Source organism: Symphalangus syndactylus, chromosome 13, assembly GCF_028878055.3.
Source record: "Symphalangus syndactylus isolate Jambi chromosome 13, NHGRI_mSymSyn1-v2.1_pri, whole genome shotgun sequence".
In the NCBI taxonomy this organism is placed as follows: domain Eukaryota; kingdom Metazoa; phylum Chordata; class Mammalia; order Primates; family Hylobatidae; genus Symphalangus; species Symphalangus syndactylus.
Genome location: NC_072435.2, coordinates 43,769,590 through 43,787,111, shown reverse-complemented (window position 1 = coordinate 43,787,111; position 17,522 = coordinate 43,769,590). Strand labels below are relative to the sequence as shown.

General features: G+C 51.5%; 1 protein-coding gene across 6 annotated transcripts in view; it reads left to right on the top strand.

Moving 5' to 3' along the window:
• Nucleotides 1–17,522, top strand: part of UNC13A (unc-13 homolog A) — a 91,874-nt gene that overhangs the window by 41,782 nt on the left and 32,570 nt on the right. For 4 of the 6 annotated variants that reach the window (XM_055239269.2, XM_055239270.2, XM_055239268.2 and 1 more), the window contains exons 13-25: nucleotides 1,921–1,999; nucleotides 2,524–2,595; nucleotides 2,857–3,076; nucleotides 4,333–4,560; nucleotides 5,687–5,828; nucleotides 5,955–6,124; nucleotides 8,845–8,960; nucleotides 10,585–10,748; nucleotides 11,455–11,605; nucleotides 12,206–12,274; nucleotides 12,586–12,675; nucleotides 12,893–13,027; nucleotides 15,691–15,824. In XM_055239269.2, the coding sequence (XP_055095244.1) occupies nucleotides 1,921–1,999; nucleotides 2,524–2,595; nucleotides 2,857–3,076; nucleotides 4,333–4,560; nucleotides 5,687–5,828; nucleotides 5,955–6,124; nucleotides 8,845–8,960; nucleotides 10,585–10,748; nucleotides 11,455–11,605; nucleotides 12,206–12,274; nucleotides 12,586–12,675; nucleotides 12,893–13,027; nucleotides 15,691–15,824 (1,770 nt within the window). Of the gene's footprint in view, nucleotides 1–1,920; nucleotides 2,000–2,163; nucleotides 2,170–2,523; nucleotides 2,596–2,856; nucleotides 3,077–4,332; nucleotides 4,561–5,686; nucleotides 5,829–5,954; nucleotides 6,125–8,844; nucleotides 8,961–10,584; nucleotides 10,749–11,454; nucleotides 11,606–12,205; nucleotides 12,275–12,585; nucleotides 12,676–12,892; nucleotides 13,028–15,690; nucleotides 15,825–17,522 lie in introns of all 6 variants that reach the window. The other 2 variants (XM_055239267.2, XM_055239266.2) reach the window with 1 other exon arrangement.

The window sequence follows — 17,522 nt, the reverse complement described above, 5'->3', positions numbered from 1 at the left end:
AAAAATACAAAAAAATTAGCCGGGCTGGTGGTGGGCGCCTGTAGTCCCAGCTACTCGGAGAGGCTGAGGCAGGAGAATGGCATGAACCTGGGAGGCGGAGCTTGCAGTGAGCTGAGATAGCGCCACTGCACTCCAGCCTGGGTGACAGAGCGAGATTCCGTCTCAAAAAAAAAAAAGATTATGCCATTGCATTCCAGCCTGGGCGACAGAGCGAAACTCCATCTCAAAAACAAAAACAAAACAAAACAAAACAAAAAAATTAGCTGGGTGTGGTGGCGTACACCTGTGGTCCCAGCTACTCAGGAGGCTGAGGTGGGAGGATTGCTGTAGCCCAGGAGGTGGAGGCTACAGTGAGCTGTGAGTGTGCCACTGCACTCCAGCCTGGGTGACAGAGTGAGATCTTGTCTCAAAAGAAGGCTGGGCATGGTTGCTCATGCCTGTAATCTCAGCACTTTGGGAGGCCAAGGTGGGCAGATCGCCTGAGGTCAGGAGTTCGAGACCAGCCTGGCCAACATGGTGAAACCTTGTTTCTACTAAACATACAAAAATTGGACGGGCGCGGTGGCTCAAGCCTGTAATCTCAGCACTTTGGGAGGCCAAGGCGGGCGGATCACGAGGTCAGGAGATCGAGACCATCCTGGGTAACACGGTGAAACCCCGTCTCTACTAAAAATACAAAAAATTAGCCGGGCATGTTGGCGGGCGCCTGTAGTCCCAGCTACTCAGGAGGCTGAGGCAGGAGAATGGCTTGAACCCGGGAGGCGGAGCTTGCAGTGAGCCGAGATCGCGCCACTGCACTCCAGCCTGGGGGACAGAGAAAGACTCCGTCTCAAAAAAAAAAAAAACATACAAAAATTAGCCAGGCGTGGTGGTGGTGGGCACCTGTAATCCCAGCTACTTGGGGAGCTGAGGCAGGAGAATCGCTTAAACCTGGGAGGCGGAGGTTGCAGTGAGCCAAGAAAAGTTTCATTTTTATTTTATTAGTATTTTTTATTTTATTTTTGATACAGAGTCTCGCTTTGTCACCCAGGCTGGATTGCAGTGGCACGATCTCGACTCTACAACCTCTACCTCCCGGGTTCAAGCAATTCTCCTGCCTTAGTCTCCTGAGTAGCTGGGACTACAGGCATGCACCACCACACCTGGCTAATTTTTTTATTTTTAGTAGAGACGGGGTTTTGCCATGTTGGTCAGGCCGGTCTCAAACTCCTAACCTCAAGTGATCCGCCCACCTCGGCCTCCCAAAGTGTTGGGATTACAGGCGTGAGCCACCACTCCCCGCACATTTATATTTTAGTATATTGTTTAGATTTGCCTTAATTCACGTTTTCATTCAAGGTGGGCAACTACATCATCTCCCCATTTTTCAGATGAGGAGGTTGAGGCCTGGTGTCTCCATTTCTTAGGACTGCTATCACAAAGTACCACAGACGGGTGGCTTAAAACCACAGCAATGTATTCTCTCACAGTTCTGGAGGCCAGAAGTCTGAAATCAAGGCATTGGTAGGGCCACGCTCCCTCTGAAATCTGTGGAAGAGAATTCCTCCCCTGCCTCTTCTAGCTCCTAGTTTGCTTGAATTCCTTGGCCCCCAAGTATTGGTTTGTAGATAGTCACTCTCTGCCTCTGCTGTCACAGAGCCACTCTCTCCCCATGTATCTCTTCCTCTAAGGACACCAATCATATTAGATTAAGTGTCTACCCTACTCCAGTATGACCTTATCTTAACTAATTACATCTGTGACAACCCCATTTCCAAATAAGGTCACCTTCTGAGGTAGTGGGGGTTAGGGTATCAACATATCTTTTTTTGCGGGACCCAATTCAACCGCTTAACACCTGGGGAGGTTGAATGTTCTCCCCAGGGCTCTATGTGAGGAATAGGGACATCTGGGCCCTCAATATCCCTCTGTGTCTTTCAGCCCAGGGGGCGGTCTTATCATCATCGACAGCATGCCAGACATCCGCAAGAGGAAACCTATCCCACTCGTGAGCGACCTGGTAAGCACCCTCGCCCTTTACTTCCTGAGCAGAGCAGGCCTGCTATAAGCAGTGCACAACCTGTGGAACTGCCCATGGTCAACCTGGGGTTGGGGGCCAGCTAGGCATTCTCTGAGACTAATGTAGTCTGATTTCTACCCCCACGTGCTGCGTGGACACTTCAGGCCATGGTGAGTGATGGTGACATGGGCCCCTTGGGATCTTCTCCCCAAACTCCCCCACTGGGATCTTCTAACAGGCCCCCAATTCATGGATTCTGGGGAAACCTTGCCACGTCCCACTGTGTTGGATGCTGTGAGTCAGGGGTGTGGGGCTGCTCACTTTCCAGGGTCCCTTCTAACTCAAAGCCTCTGTCACCTCCTAATTCTTTGTTGGGTCTGGCCCGGATGCTGTCGGTGACCTGTTTCCAATTTGCGGTTGTGGCTCCAAAATGTGGCTGCTGGCCCCATCTGTGGCTGTGAACTCTCCTCTTGGTGATCTCATGGATATCAACCCCCCGACTCCCTCTTCTGTGACCTCCCTAGTCCCTGGTCCAGTCCAGGAAAGCGGGCATCACCTCGGCCTTGGCCTCCAGCACGTTGAACAACGAGGAGCTGGTGCGTGGGGCACCTCTTTTTCCCTGGGTCAGGGATGGACTGGGCTAGGAGCTTCTGGAATTGTCCAAGCCTCTGTGGGTCCCCGGGAAGAGGAAGGGTGTGTGTGTGACACAGACTGGCAGAAGGCAGCGTGGATTCCGACAGCGTGGAGGCAGGGGAGGGCCTGAGACTTTACGGCGCTCAGTGCTGGGGCGGAGTGGGGCAGGACAGGGACAGCGCCAGGTTAGGCCCCCCCAAACCGCACCCCATCCCTCCCTGCAGAAAAACCACGTTTACAAGAAGACCCTGCAAGCCTTAATCTACCCCATCTCGTGCACGACGCCACACAACTTCGAAGTGTGGACGGCCACCACGCCCACCTACTGCTACGAGTGCGAGGGGCTGCTGTGGGGCATCGCGAGGCAGGGCATGCGCTGCACCGAATGCGGTGTCAAGTGCCATGAGAAGTGCCAGGACCTGCTCAACGCCGACTGCCTGCAGCGTGAGCGCAGGGCCACGGGTTGGCGTGGGGAGCCCCGGGGCTTGTTTCTGGGGAAAGGCTGAAGGGCAAGGCGATGGGTGTGGCACCATGGGGCGGGGAAAGGGGCGGGGCGTCGTGAGGCAGGGGAGGGACTCGCTGAAAGGGAGGGGTGGGGTTAAAGGGGCAGGACTCCCTGGGGGAAGGGCTAGGGGGTCGAGGGATGGGGAAAGAAGCTGCGAGGGTGTCAGAGACGGGTGGGACAGGGCTCAGGGACTAGCTAGGTTGTGCAAAGGACAGGCTTAGTGAGAAGAGGCAGCTCCCCTGGATAAAATGGGTTAGCTAGGGGTAGCTCTGAGAGGAAGAGGGGCTCAGAGAGGGAAGGGGTTCAGACTGCGAGAGGACTGTGGAGAAGGGGGCTTGGAAGGGGGAGGGGACTCAGAGGAGGTGGGACCAAGAGAAAGGGAGGGGTCTGAGAGAAGGAAGGGGCTCAGGAATGTGGAGGGGACTCGCAGGGGTGGAGATCAGAGACGGGGAGGGCATTCAGAGGAGTGGAGCTCAGAGAGGCAGCGGGACTCAGAGGGGTGGGACTCAGAGGGGACTGGGACTCAGAGGGGTGGGGCTCAGAGAGGGGGCAGGGACTCAAAGGGGTGGGGCTTAGAGAAGGGGCGGTGACCCGGAGGAGTGATGCTCAGAGAAGGGGCGGGTACTCAGAGGGGTGGGACGCAGGGGGGGGGCGGGGACTCAGAGGGGTGGGATGCAGAGGGGGGGCGGGTACTCAGAGGGGTGGGACGCAGAGGGGGGCGGGGACTCAGAGGGGTGGGATGCAGAGAGGGGGCGGGGACCCAGAGGGGTGGGATGCAGGGGGGCGGGGACTCAGAGGGGTGGGACGCAGAGGGGGGGCGGGGACTCAGAGGGGTGGGACGCAGAGGGGGGGCGGGGACTCAGAGGGGTGGGATGCAGGAGGGCGGGGACTCAGAGGGGTGGGGCTTAGGGAAGAGGCCTTAGAGGGGTGGGGCTCCAAAAACCTGTGGGGACTCCAAGGGGTGGGGTCCAGAGAAGGGCACGATGCAGGGACATGGGGACTCAGAGGAGCATGGCTCCGAGAGGAGGTGGAAGGGTGAAGGGGCTGGGTGGGGTATAGAGAGCAGGTAGGAAACCAGCTTCAGGGGGTGACACCTGAGTCCCCGTGGTTGATGAGTGGGGGCGGGGCTCTCGCCTTGATGAGGGGCCACTAGGCAGGGCGCGCTGGGGTCAGGGCCTGCCTCGGGCGTCCTCAGGGGCTGCGGAGAAGAGCTCCAAGCACGGGGCGGAGGACCGGACGCAGAACATCATCATGGTGCTCAAGGACCGCATGAAGATCCGGGAGCGCAACAAGCCCGAGATCTTCGAGCTCATCCAGGAGATCTTCGCGGTGACCAAGACGGCGCACACGCAGCAGATGAAGGCGGTCAAGCAGAGTGTGCTGGACGGCACGTCCAAGTGGTCCGCCAAGATCAGCATCACCGGTGAGGGGGCGTGGGCCGCCACAAGGCCCCTCCTTCTCCACCCTCTGAGACCTGTCTCATGCCCTGTCCCATGGCCGGGTCCCTCTCCTTTGCAGCGTGCACTCGGTCTCGTGCATTCCATCTCATCTCCGTGTGTGCACGCATATGGGGGGATATGCATGCCTCCAAACGCCTGTTCATGGCACTGTATCTGGGTGCGTCTTGGATGGTGTCCTCCAGAATGAGACTCCAAGAAGAGGAATTGAGGGTGCATGGTTTATCTGGAAAGTGACCCCAGAAAGTCCTGGTGAGGGGCAAGGACTTGAGACAGGGATGGAAGGAGTCCTGAAGGAGATGCCGTTGAGCAGACAACGCTGTGAGAAACGGGCTCAGCCCGTCCTGGGGCTATTGGGGACAACGTCGAGGATGCAGCTCAGTGTGGCCCCACTCAGGGGCGAGGATGCTGGCATTTCTCCACACCCAGCCTCATGTGGGTTTCCCCATAAACAGACCTGAGGATGAAGATTTCAGGTTATGTGGGTTATCCAGGAAGTGACCCCAGACCGGAGCTGGGGTGGTGAGTCAGGGAGGGAAGGCACCCTGCAGGGGGCGCCAAAGAGCAGGAGATCTCGGGGGCAATGGGTTCTTGTGTCTGACCTCAGGGAGTTCACACCTGAAAGAGGTCCCACCCATGCGCAAGGCAGCTGGGGCACCTTCCCATCCTTCATGATTTGGGGGCTGCTTCCCAGCACTTTGGGAGGCTGAGGCTGAGGCAGGCGGATCACCTGAGGTCAGGAATTCGAGACCGACCTGGCCAACATGGTGAAACCCCATCTCTACTAAAAATGCAAAACAATTAGCTGGATGGGGTGGCATGTGCCGGTAATCCCAGCTGCTTGGGAGGCTGAGGCAGGAGAATTGCTTGAACCCGAGAGGCGGAGGTTGCACTCCAGCCTGGGCAATGAGCAAAACTGTCTCAAAAACAGACAAACAAACAACGTCTCTGGCAAGGCCAGCGTGCCCTGCCATTGCTCTCCAGCCATGCTGCAGGTGTCCCAATTATCAGCCTGCAGCGTGTGGCAGTGACTGTCTCCAGCATGCCTTGCTTCCTGAGTGCACACCTGTGTATGCCCTCTCTGTCTTCCAGTGGTCTGCGCCCAGGGCTTGCAGGCAAAGGACAAGACGGGATCCAGTGACCCCTATGTCACCGTCCAGGTCGGGAAGACCAAGAAACGGACAAAAACCATCTATGGGAACCTCAACCCGGTGTGGGAGGAGAATTTCCACTTGTAAGTGCCTGGCTGGGTCCCTGGCCCCGTGTGGGGCACCCTGCTGGGGCAGCCAAAAGAGGGCTCCAAGGACAGGACTCACACTGGCTGCCTGACCATTGCCTCTGCCTCCTCCTCCCGCCACAGTGAATGTCACAATTCCTCCGACCGCATCAAGGTGCGCGTCTGGGATGAGGATGATGACATCAAATCCCGCGTGAAACAGAGGTTCAAGAGGGAATCTGACGATTTCCTGGGGCAGACGATCATTGAGGTGCGGACGCTCAGCGGCGAGATGGACGTGTGGTACAACCTGGGTGAGAGAAGCTGGGTTCTGAAGGGGGTGGGGACGGGCCCCAGGGATCCAGCCAGAGGATGGAGCCCATGAAGAGCAGAGAGGTGTTCTCAGAAGGATTTTGGTCGAGGAGCATAATCTGATGGAGGAGGCAGGGTCTAGGAGCCCAGTTTGATGGGAGCAGGAAGCACCCAGGCCAGGAGGGTGAGCAGAGCCCAGGAACCTCTTAGTTCAGCTTAGGAGGGAGGGTGGGGACAGAATCTCCATGTTCCAGTCGAATGGGGGAGACAAGAAGCAAGAACTGGGAATCCTGGTCTGAGGGGAGAGACAGAGACCTAGGAACTAAATCTAAGAAAGAAGATTGAGCTTTAAGAATCCAGGCTGGGGCCAGGTATGGTGGCTCACGCCTGTAATCCCAGCACTTTGGGAGGCTGAGGCAGGCAGATCACATGAGGTCAGGAGTTCAAGACCAGCCTGGCTAACATGGTGAAACCCCGTCTCCACTAAAAATACAAAAATTAGCCAGGCGTGGTGGTGGGTGCCTGTAGTCCCAGCTACTTGGGAGGCTGAGGCAGGGGAATCACTTGAACCCAAGAAGCTGAGGATGCAGTGAGCTGAGACTGCGCCACTGCACTCCAGCCTGGGCAACAAGAGCAAAACTCCCACTCAAAAAAAAAAAAAGAATCCAGGCTGGGGGCACCGGGCAGTGGCTCACATCTGTAATCCTATCACTTTGGGAGGCTGAGGCAGGCCAATCACTTGAGTCCAGGAGTTCAAGACCAGCCTGGGCAACATAGTGAAACCCCATCTCTATAAAAGATACAAAAATTAGCTAGGCAGGGTGACACTTACCTGTGGTCCCACCTACTCTGGAGGCTAAGGTGGGAGGATCACCTGAGCCTGAGAGGTAAAGGCTGCAGTGAGCTGTGATCACACTGCTGCACTCCAGCCCAGGGAACAGAGTGAGACCCTTTCTCAAAAAACAAACATGGCCGGATGCAGTGTCTCACGCCTATGATCCCAACAGTTTGGGACAGCTGAGGCAGGCAGATCACTTGAGGTCAGGAGTCTGAGACCAGATTGTCCAACATGACGAGATCAAGCCACTGCACTCCAGCCTGGGCAACAAAGGGAGACTCCGTCTCAAAAAAAAAAAGAAAGAAAAAGAAAAAAACATGGAATCCAGGCTGGGCATGGTGGCTCCCACCTGTTATCCCGACATATTGGTTGGGTGGCTGAGCTGGGAGTATCACTTGAGCCCAGGAGTTCGAGACCAGCCTGGGCAACATAGCAAGGCCTTTGTCTCCATAAAAAAAAAAAAAAAAAAAAAAAATAGCTGGGTGTGGTGATGCGTGCCTGTAGTCCCAGCCACTTGGGAGGCTGAGCATCATTTGTGCCTGGGAGGTTGAAGCTGCAGTGAGCTATGATCATGCCACTGCACTCCAGCCTGGGCGGCAGAGCGAGACTCTGTGTGCCCCCGACCCCCCACCACAAGAAAAGAATCCAGTCTAAAGAGGGAAGTATTGTTTGGGAATCCTAATCTGAGAGGGCTGCTACAGATCAAAGACCCCTGTGTAAACAAGTTGAGTAGAATCTGGGGAGTCCAATCTAATGGAGGAAGCAGGGTGTATGAGCCTAATCTGAGGGGGTAGAAAGGACCCAGCTTGAGAGAGGTGAGCAGAGCCTGGAAACCTCTTAGATTGGAGGACATCTAGATATCCCATTCTGATGGGGGAGGTGGGAGACAAGACCAGGGGGTCCTAGTCTAAGGAGAGAGGCACAGACGCAGGAACTGTGTCTAAGATGTGTAGTCTCCGGGGAGCATGATCTGATGGGGGAGGCAGGACCTGGGAGCTCAGACTGGGAAAGAAGCGGGGCCTAGGGCTGCTAGTCTAAGGAGGGAGACACATAGCCAGGAGCTTAATCTGAGTGAAGAAGCAAGGTCTGGGATCCTTGTTTGACGGAAGAGACAGGGCTTAAGGAATTCTATCCTAGGCAGGGAGACTCAAGACTAGGGAGCCAATCAGAAGAGAGACTCCAAAGCCTTAGTTTCAGGAAGTCTGGGAGGACTACCGAATCGTGCATCTATTAAAAATTGCCTTGGGAGGCCGAGGCGGGCGAATCACCTGAGGTCAGGAGTTTGAGACCAGCCTGGCCAACATGGTGAAACCTCGTCTCTACTAAAAATAAAAAATTAGGTGGGTGTGATGGCACGCGCCTGTAGTCCCAGCTACTTGGGAGGCTGAGGCAAGACAATTGCTTGAACGCAGGAGGTGGAGATTGTAGTGAGCCAAGATTGCACCACTGCACTCCAACCTGGATGACAGATCTCAAAAAAAAAAAAAAATTTGCCCACCACTGGCCGGGCGCAGTGACTCACGCCTGTAATCCCAGCACTTTGGGAGGCTGAGGCAGGTGGATCACCTGAGGTAAGGAGTTCGAGACCAGCCTGGCCAACATGGTGAAACCCCGTCTCTACTAAAAGTACAAAAAAATTAGCTGGGCACGGTGGCAGGCACCTGTAATTCCAGCTAGTTGGGAGGCTGAGACAGGAGAATCGCTTGAATCCAGGAGGTGGAAGTTGCAGTGAGCTGAGATCGTGCCACTGCACTCCAGCCTGGGTGACAAGAGCAAGACTCCATCTCAAAAAAAAAAAAAGAAAAAAGAAAAAAGAGAAGAAAAAAAAATTGCCCACTGCTATAGTGGGAAGTTCTGACACTCTCATCTTTTTCTGCCCTGCAGACAAGCGAACTGACAAATCTGCTGTGTCGGGTGCCATCCGGCTCCACATCAGTGTGGAGATCAAAGGCGAGGAGAAGGTGGCCCCCTACCATGTCCAGTACACCTGTTTGCATGAGGTGAGCATCATTGCTCTGCCCCTCCCATGCCACTTCCACTCACCATTCGTGCCTGCCCAGCTCTTCCTCTTTCTGGCCACACTATCCACACTCTCCTGGCCCTCTGAGACTGCGCGCCATGCCATTCCCTTTATGTAGAAAACTCCTCCCTATCCATCAAAGTCCAGATTCAGGTTGCCTCCTCTGGGAAGCCCACCTTGGCCTCCAGGTTGACTCTCACTACTCACCATCAGGTTCTTCCTTCTATTCCAGCCCTAACCACTCAGTATTGGGCTGTTTGTGTCTGGATATGTCTCTTCCAACTGCCTGGGGTTCCTGGAAAGAACTCTATCCCCAGGAACTAGTTTGTTGAATGAATGCTGGTGAATGAATGAATGAATGATTGAATAGATGAATGAGTGATGAATAGATAAAAGGATGGATGGAGAGATGGGTGAGTACCTGGATGGATAGATGGATGAGTTGGTGGATAGATTCGTGGCTAGATGGATGATGGATGGATGGACAGATGGATGGATACATGATTGAACTATTGAAAGTATAGATATATGGGTGGGTGAGTTTGGGGGTAATTGTTTTTTTTTTTTTTTTTTTTTTTTTTTTGAGACAGAGTCTCGCTCTGTCACCCAGCCTGGAGTGCAGTGGCGCAATCTCGGCTCACTGCAAGCTCCGCCTCCCGGGTTCACGCCATTCTCCTGCCTCAGCCTCTCCGAGTAGCTGGGACTACAGGCGCCCGCCACCACGCCCGGCTAATTTTTTGTATTTTTAGTAGAGACAGGGTTTCACCGTGGTCTCGATCTCCTGACCTTGTGATCCGCCCGCCTCGGCCTCCCAAAGTGCTGGGATTACAAGCGTGAGCCACCGCACCCAGCCAGGGGGTAATTGTTAGATGATGGATGAGTATAGATGGATGATGGATGGATAACTTGATGAGTGGATAGATGGATTGCTGGATAGATGATTGACTGGGTGGATAGATGAGATGTTGGATGAGCAGATTAAGTTGTATTGGATGGGATGGATGGAAGTGTGGTTGAGTTATTAGAAGGAAGATTGAGTAGATAGGTGAATTTGTTGATAGTCAGATGGGTAGATAGGTAGATGGATGGATGGATGGATGGATGTATAGGCAGATGGACAAATGGATGAATGGGTGGGTGGATGAATGGAAGGATGTGTAGTTGAACTATTGCAAGTATTGATAAGTGGATTCATAATTTCTGAATATTTAGATGGATGGTTGTGAGTAGTTGGTGGACAGATGAAAAATAGATGGATGGTCGGATAAATTGATGGGTGGATGGATGGTTGGTTGTATGAAAGAATGAATGATTGGATAGGTGGATTAAGTTGTAGATCAATGTATGGGATGGATGGATGGATGGATGGATGGATGGATGGATGGATGGATGGATGCGTGGTTGAATTACTGAAAATTTGGAAGAGTGAATGGGTGAAATTTGGGGTAGTTAGATGGGTGGGTGTGTGGATGGATAAAAGAGTAGATGAATGAATTAATGAATAAACAGGCAGATGGATGATGTAAGCTGCCCCAGACCCTGGGACCTCTGACCCCCGGCGACCCCTTGCACTCTGCATGACACTTTCTCTCCCATGGTGGCAGAACCTGTTCCACTTTGTGACCGACGTGCAGAACAATGGGGTCGTGAAGATCCCGGATGCCAAGGGTGATGATGCCTGGAAGGTTTACTACGATGAGACAGCCCAGGAGATTGTGGACGAGTTTGCCATGCGCTACGGCGTCGAGTCCATCTACCAAGCCATGACGTGAGGCTGCAGGCTGGGGTGCAGGAAACAAGAGGGAGGTCACCAAGTGGGCACTGGCAGGTCTGGGGTGGGAGGGATTCTCAGGGGGACGACCCAGAGAGGAAGTGGACGTGGTGGTGGGGGGTTCCGTAATTCCCCTGGAGATCAGGAGAGCACTGTGATTGACACCTGGAGTGAGATGGAAGAGAGGGAAGACTTAGAAGCAGAGACAGAGGCTGGGCACAGTGGCTCAAGCCTGTAATCCCAGCACTTTAGGAGGCCGAGGTGGGCGGATCACTCCAGATCCAGGAGTTCAAGACCAGCTTGGCCAACATAGTGAAACTCCGTCTCTACTAAAAATACAAAAGTTATCCAGGTGTGGTGGTGTGCGCCTGTAATCCCAGCTACTTGGGAGGTTAGGGTGGGAGAATCGCTTGAACCCGGGGAGCAGAGGTTGCAGTGAGCCAAGATTGCACCACTGAACTCCAGCCTGGGTGACAGAGTGAGACTCCATCTCAAAAAAAAAAAAACAAGAAGCAGAGTTAGAGCAACTCAAATGGATATAAAGATGGAGGGGGGAGGAGATGCAGAGACCCAAAGGACAGAATCAGGCAGGGGATGGTTTGGGAGGTGACGGAGACCCACTCACAGATGGAGGCGTTCTGGGGGGATCTTGGTTCATCCCGGCTGGACCCCTGGCCCAGTGCCTCCTGCTCCCTCTCTCCAGCCACTTTGCCTGCCTCTCCTCCAAGTATATGTGCCCGGGGGTGCCCGCCGTCATGAGCACCCTGCTCGCCAACATCAATGCCTACTACGCGCACACCACCGCCTCCACCAACGTGTCTGCCTCCGACCGCTTCGCCGCCTCCAACTTTGGGGTCAGTCCTGGGGACCGGGGCTGGAGAATGAGGGAGAGCCCAACTTTATGCCGGTCAGATCTGATGTGACTCCTGGGTCCCCAATCTAGACCAGACTGCTGCGTGACTTTCCACCAGTCACTTCCCGTCTCTGAGCCTCCATTTATTCCTCTGTAGAATGCTGTAGAATGGAGGCCAGGTGCAGTGGCTCATGCCTGTAATCCCAGCACTTTGGGAGGCCAAGGCCTGGAGAATCACTTGAGGCCAGGAGTTCGAGACCAGCCTGGCCAACATGGTGAAAACCCTTCTCTACTAAAAATCCAAAAGAAAATTAGCCGGGTGTGGTGGCCTGTGCCTGTAGTCCCAGCTACGTGGGAGGCTGAGGCAGGAGAATTGTTTGAGCCTGGGAGTCGGAGGTTGCAGTGAGCTGAGACAGCGCCATTACACTCCAGCCTAGGCAACAGAGCAAGACTCTGTCTCAAAAAAAAAAAAAAGCTATAGAATGGAAATGGACATTATAAGGGTTGTGGATGAGGTATACTTACTGTACAGTAGGCGCTCAGCTAGTATGGTGGCCATGCCCTGCCTCCATCCATCCTCCCTCCTCCCCTTCCTCCTCAGAAAGAGCGCTTCGTGAAACTCCTGGACCAGCTGCATAACTCTCTGCGGATCGACCTTTCCATGTACCGGGTAGGAAGTGCGCGCATGAGGATTTGCTCACCCCGTGCATGTGTGTGTGCCTGGAGGGGAAAGCTACCAGCAGGTGTGTGCATGGGAGGACCCATCTTCGCATGTACGATGTGTTCCTCTGGCGTATGTGCACCTGCACGGGCACTACCTGCCATAATGTGTTTGGTGCATCCAAGCAGATACCCAGTTGCTTCGAGGTGCTCTAATCGACCCCCAGCCTGAAACCGGGGAGCCTTTGTGTCCCCCTGAAAAGCAGCCTCCCATCCTCCCCAAGCCTTCCATAACCCTACTTCTCTTCCTGCTCCCAACAGAATAACTTCCCAGCCAGCAGCCCGGAGAGACTCCAGGACCTTAAATCCACTGTGGACCTTCTCACCAGCATCACCTTCTTTCGGATGAAGGTAGGAAAGGATCCAGTTGCCTTTGCTCTCCAAGGAGGGTTTTCTAGGATTCCCAGCTCCCAGGACAAGTGACATTCTCCTGGAGAGTGGCAGCCTTTCTCAGTAACCTTCTCCCTTCATACCACTTCATTTCCTTAAACCTAAAATGACTCGCAGTCACTTCCTGGGGACCTCCTGTCGCAGCTGTGGCCGCCTATGCCTCTCTCCCTCCCTTCAGGTACAAGAACTCCAGAGCCCGCCCCGAGCCAGCCAGGTGGTAAAGGACTGTGTGAAAGCCTGCCTTAATTCTACCTATGAATATATCTTCAACAACTGCCATGAACTCTACAGCCGGGAGTACCAGACAGACCCGGTGAGACTCCAGATGGGTCAGAAGGGAACGGTGATACCAACTAGACACAGGCTTAAGTGCCAGCACTGCCCCTTCCCGAGGGATTTAACTCTTCTGAACCTCAGTATCTTCTTCTATAAAATGGGGTCATTAATCCACATCTCAGGATTAGGGAGAAGAGTTCATGAGCTCTAAGTTTAGGTAAAATATAGTCAGCACTCAGTACACTTGGTTGTGTAGTTGAGTTTGGCATAAAAAAAATTTTTTTTTTTTTTTGAGATGAAGTTTCACTCTTGCTACCCAGGCTGGAGTGCAGTGATATGATCTCAGCTCACTGCAACCTCCGCCTCCCAGGTTTAAACAATTCTCTTGCCTCAGACTCCCGAGTAGCTGGGATTACAGGTGCCCACCACCACGCCTAATTTTTTGTATTTTTAGTAAAAACGGGGTTTCACCATGTTGGCCAGGCTGATCTCGAACTCCTTGACCTCAGGTGATACACCTGCCTCGGCCTCCCAAAGTACTAAGATTATAGGCGTGAGCCACCACGCCCAGCCTGGCATAAAAATTTATGTCTGGCATACAGTCACTGTTCAGTAAATGTTGAGTTAAATTGTATTTATTTATTTATTTATTTTGAGATGGGGTCTCACTCTGTTGCCCAGGCTGGAGTGCAGTGATGCAATCATGGCTCACTGCAGCCTCGACCTCCCAGGCTCAAGTGATCCTCCCACCTCAGCCTCCCAAGTAGCTGGGACTATAGGCACGCACCACCATGGCAGGCTAGTTTTTGTATTTTTGTAGAGATGGCATCTCACTATGTTGCCCAGGCTGATCTCCTGGGCTCAAGTGATCCTCCTGCCTCAGCGTCCCAAAGTGCTGGGATTACAGGCATGAGCCACCTGTAACTTATAGCCTATTATGAGGGAAAGATGTACAAACTGGAAATTTACAAACAGGGATGGTTAGTATTGAGATAGTGGTATCTCAGGAGGCTGTGGGAGCTAGAGGCAGCCCCTACCCAGGTTCTGATAGGATATAACACATAAGCTGTGTTCAGTTCAATTTGATTTCATTCTGTTCCTTTACATTCAGTTGACTAGAGTTGGAGTCAGTCTCGCTCTCATTTGAATTGAGTTGAGGTGAACTGGATTAAATTAGATTGTTTAGTTCAACCATAATCAGTTTAGTTATATTTATTTCTGTTTGATTGACTTAAGTTAAAATTGTTCTGGACGGCTGGGTGCAGTGGCTCACGCCTGTAATCCCAGCACTTTGAGAGGCCGAGGTGGGCGGATCACGAGGTCAGGAGATCGAGACCATCCTGGCTAACACAGTGAAACCCCGTCTCTACTAAAAATACAAAAAAATTAGCCGGGCGTGGTGACGGGCGCCTGTAGTCCCAGCTACTCGGGAGGCTGAGGCAGGAGAATGGTGTGAACCTGGGAGGCAGAGCTTGCAGTGAGCCGAGATCGCATCACTGCACTCCAGCCTGGGCGACAGAGCGAGACTCCGTCTCAAAAAAAAAAAAAAAAAAAAAAAAATTGTTCTTGACAAATTAATGAGCCAGGCTGTGTTCAGTGGCTCACACCTGTAATGTCAGCACTTTAGGAGGCTGAGGCAGGAGGATCCCTTGAGGCCAGGAGCTCTAGACCAGTTTGGGCAACATAGTGAGACCCTATCTTTGCAAAATGTACAAAAATTAGCCAGGTGTGGTGGCACACCTGTAGTCCTGGCTACTTTGGAGGTTGAGGTGGGAGGATCACTTGAGCCCAGGAGTTCGAGTCTATGGTAAGCCATGATTGCACCACTGCCCTCCAGCCTGGGTCACAGAATGAGACCCTGTCTCTGGAAAGAAAAAAAAAAATTGTGAGCAGAACAAGTTGGTTGATTGCATTGAGTTTTATTGAGTACAAATTCCTTCATTTCCATTTAGTTCATTTACATTCAAGTCAAGTTGTTCTCAACTGGGTTAAATTGTCTTGAGTTAGGATGAACTGGGTTGTTGGATTAGATGCAATTGATTTCAGTTGAATTGGGTTGAACTGGGCTAATTTCAGCTGATTACACTCATTTCCATTGATTAACAAAAGTTGGGTTGAATTGCCCTGAGTATGTTAGGTTGGCTTTAGATAGGTAGACTTGGATTGGGTTGACTTGGGTGGAGTTGAGTTCTAGTCGATTTATTTCCATTATTTTGATTTGGGTTGATGTTGATCTTGGACGAGTTGATTAGGTTCAATCCAATGGAGTTCATTTGAGTTTAATTCAATCCAGTTAGGTTGAATTGCACTCCATTCAGTGTAATTGGCCCAAGTTCAATTCCATTGATTTAACTCTGAGGAAAAACTTACTTCCGTTAAGCTAAGTGGGCTTAATTTGCATTCATTTCATTTCCATTTGGTTTAGTGGAGCTGGGTTTGTTCAGCTAAATTTGGTTTCATTTATTTCCATTCAGTTTTAGAGTGGAGTCTAAAAATCTTAAGCTTTATCAAGCTGCATTGACATGAGCTCTGTTTGGGCCAGTTTATGAGTTCAATTCCTCTCTTTATAGACTTCTTACCTGAACCATATACATGATAATGGGACGCATTCCTCAAAAACCTCTTGTTCTTCAATAATAAACTGACCGAGGCACCAACCTCTGGACCCCCTATAACCGAGGTCTCCACTGTCCATTTCAGGCCAAGAAGGGGGAGGTTCCCCCAGAGGAACAGGGGCCCAGCATCAAGAACCTTGACTTCTGGTCCAAGCTGATTACCCTCATAGTGTCCATCATTGAGGAAGACAAGAATTCCTACACTCCCTGCCTCAACCAGTGAGTTTTGTATCTGTGCAGTTAATTATCTGGGTGTCATCGCGTGTACGTATACAACATTGTGTCTTGTGTGTCAAGATGATTTTGTCTAATCACACAAATGTGCACCTGGGAGTAATTGTGGGTCTGATTGTGCCTGTGCGAAATTCAAATATGGGTATAATTTGCAAACATAAACATAAAATCGTGTGTATGTTCACAATCACTGGTATAATCAGACATGTATTTTGTATGTATTCGTTTGCGTGAATAACAGTGTGTATATATGTGTATAATTTTGTATGTGTGTGTAGGTTAATTAATAGTAATGTTGCTCAAGTATTACTATGTCCTACCTTAATACATATCGTACATTTAAATTGCATTATATCTTACATGTATGGATGTAAGTAATTTTGTATATTGTTGTGATCAATGGGTTTTGGGTTTAATTTATATTATGTGTAAAATTGTTGAATGCACTTCAACATACAATATTGTACAATATACAATATTGTGTATTGTGTGTGAATATGTGCACAGTTTTCATTTGTGGATTTATATGTCTGTAGAATTCTCATCTGTGTTAGCTGAATGAGCTACTGTGTTCTATTTCTCTGCCAGATGAGTGCTAGAAAGGACTCTAGCTTTGGGGCGTTAACATATCCTGGTTAGGGAATTAAGATCAGGGATTTGGATGGATTAAATGGTGGGTGGATGAATGGATGGATTAATAAACAGATGGGGTTGGGCATGGTGGCTCACGCCTGTTATCTCAGTGCTTTGGGAAGCCAAGGCGGGTGGATCATTTGAGATCAGGAGTTCGAGACCAGCCTGGCCAACATGGCGAAACCCTGTCTTTACTAAAAATACAAAAATTAACTAGGCGTGGTGGTACATGCCTGTAATCCCAGCTACTGGGAGGCTGGGGCAGGAGAATTGCTTGAACCCTGGAGGTGGAGGTTGCAGTGAGTCGAGGTTGCACCACTGCACTCCAGCCTGGGGTGACAGAGTGAGACTCCATCTCTAAATAAATAAATAAATAAATAAATAAATAACAGATGGACAGACAGATTGGTAGAAGAATGACTGTGTGGATAAAGGAATGGATGGGCCGAGTGTGGCGGCTCATGCTTTTAATCCTAGCACTTTGGGAGGCCGAGGCAGGAGGATCACTTAAGGTCAGGAGTTTGAGACCAGCCTAGCCAACATGGCAAAACCCCGTCTCTACTAAAAATACAAAAAATTAGCTGGGCATGGTGGCTCGCGCCTGTAGTCCCAGCTACTTGAGAGGCTGAGACACGGGAATCATTTGAACCTAGGAGGTGGAGGTTGCAGTGAGCTAAAATCGCACCACTGCACTCCAGCCTGAGTAACAGAGTGAGACTCTATCTCTAAAAAAAAAAAGGAATGGATGGATGGATGGACAGATGGATGGGTAAATGGATGGGTGGATAGCTGGATAAGTGAGTAAATAAATGGATAGAGGGATGGACGGATAGGTGGATTGATGAATAGATAGATAGGTCATTTAATGGATGGGTGGATAGTTGTATGAGTGGGTAAATGGATAGAGGGATGGATAAATAGGTGCATGATGGAAGGATGGATGGATGGATGGATGAACAGATAGATGGGTAGGTGGATGGATGGATCGTTGGATGAATGGGTGGAGGGATAGATGGATGAACAGATAGATGGGTGGTTGAGTGGATGGAT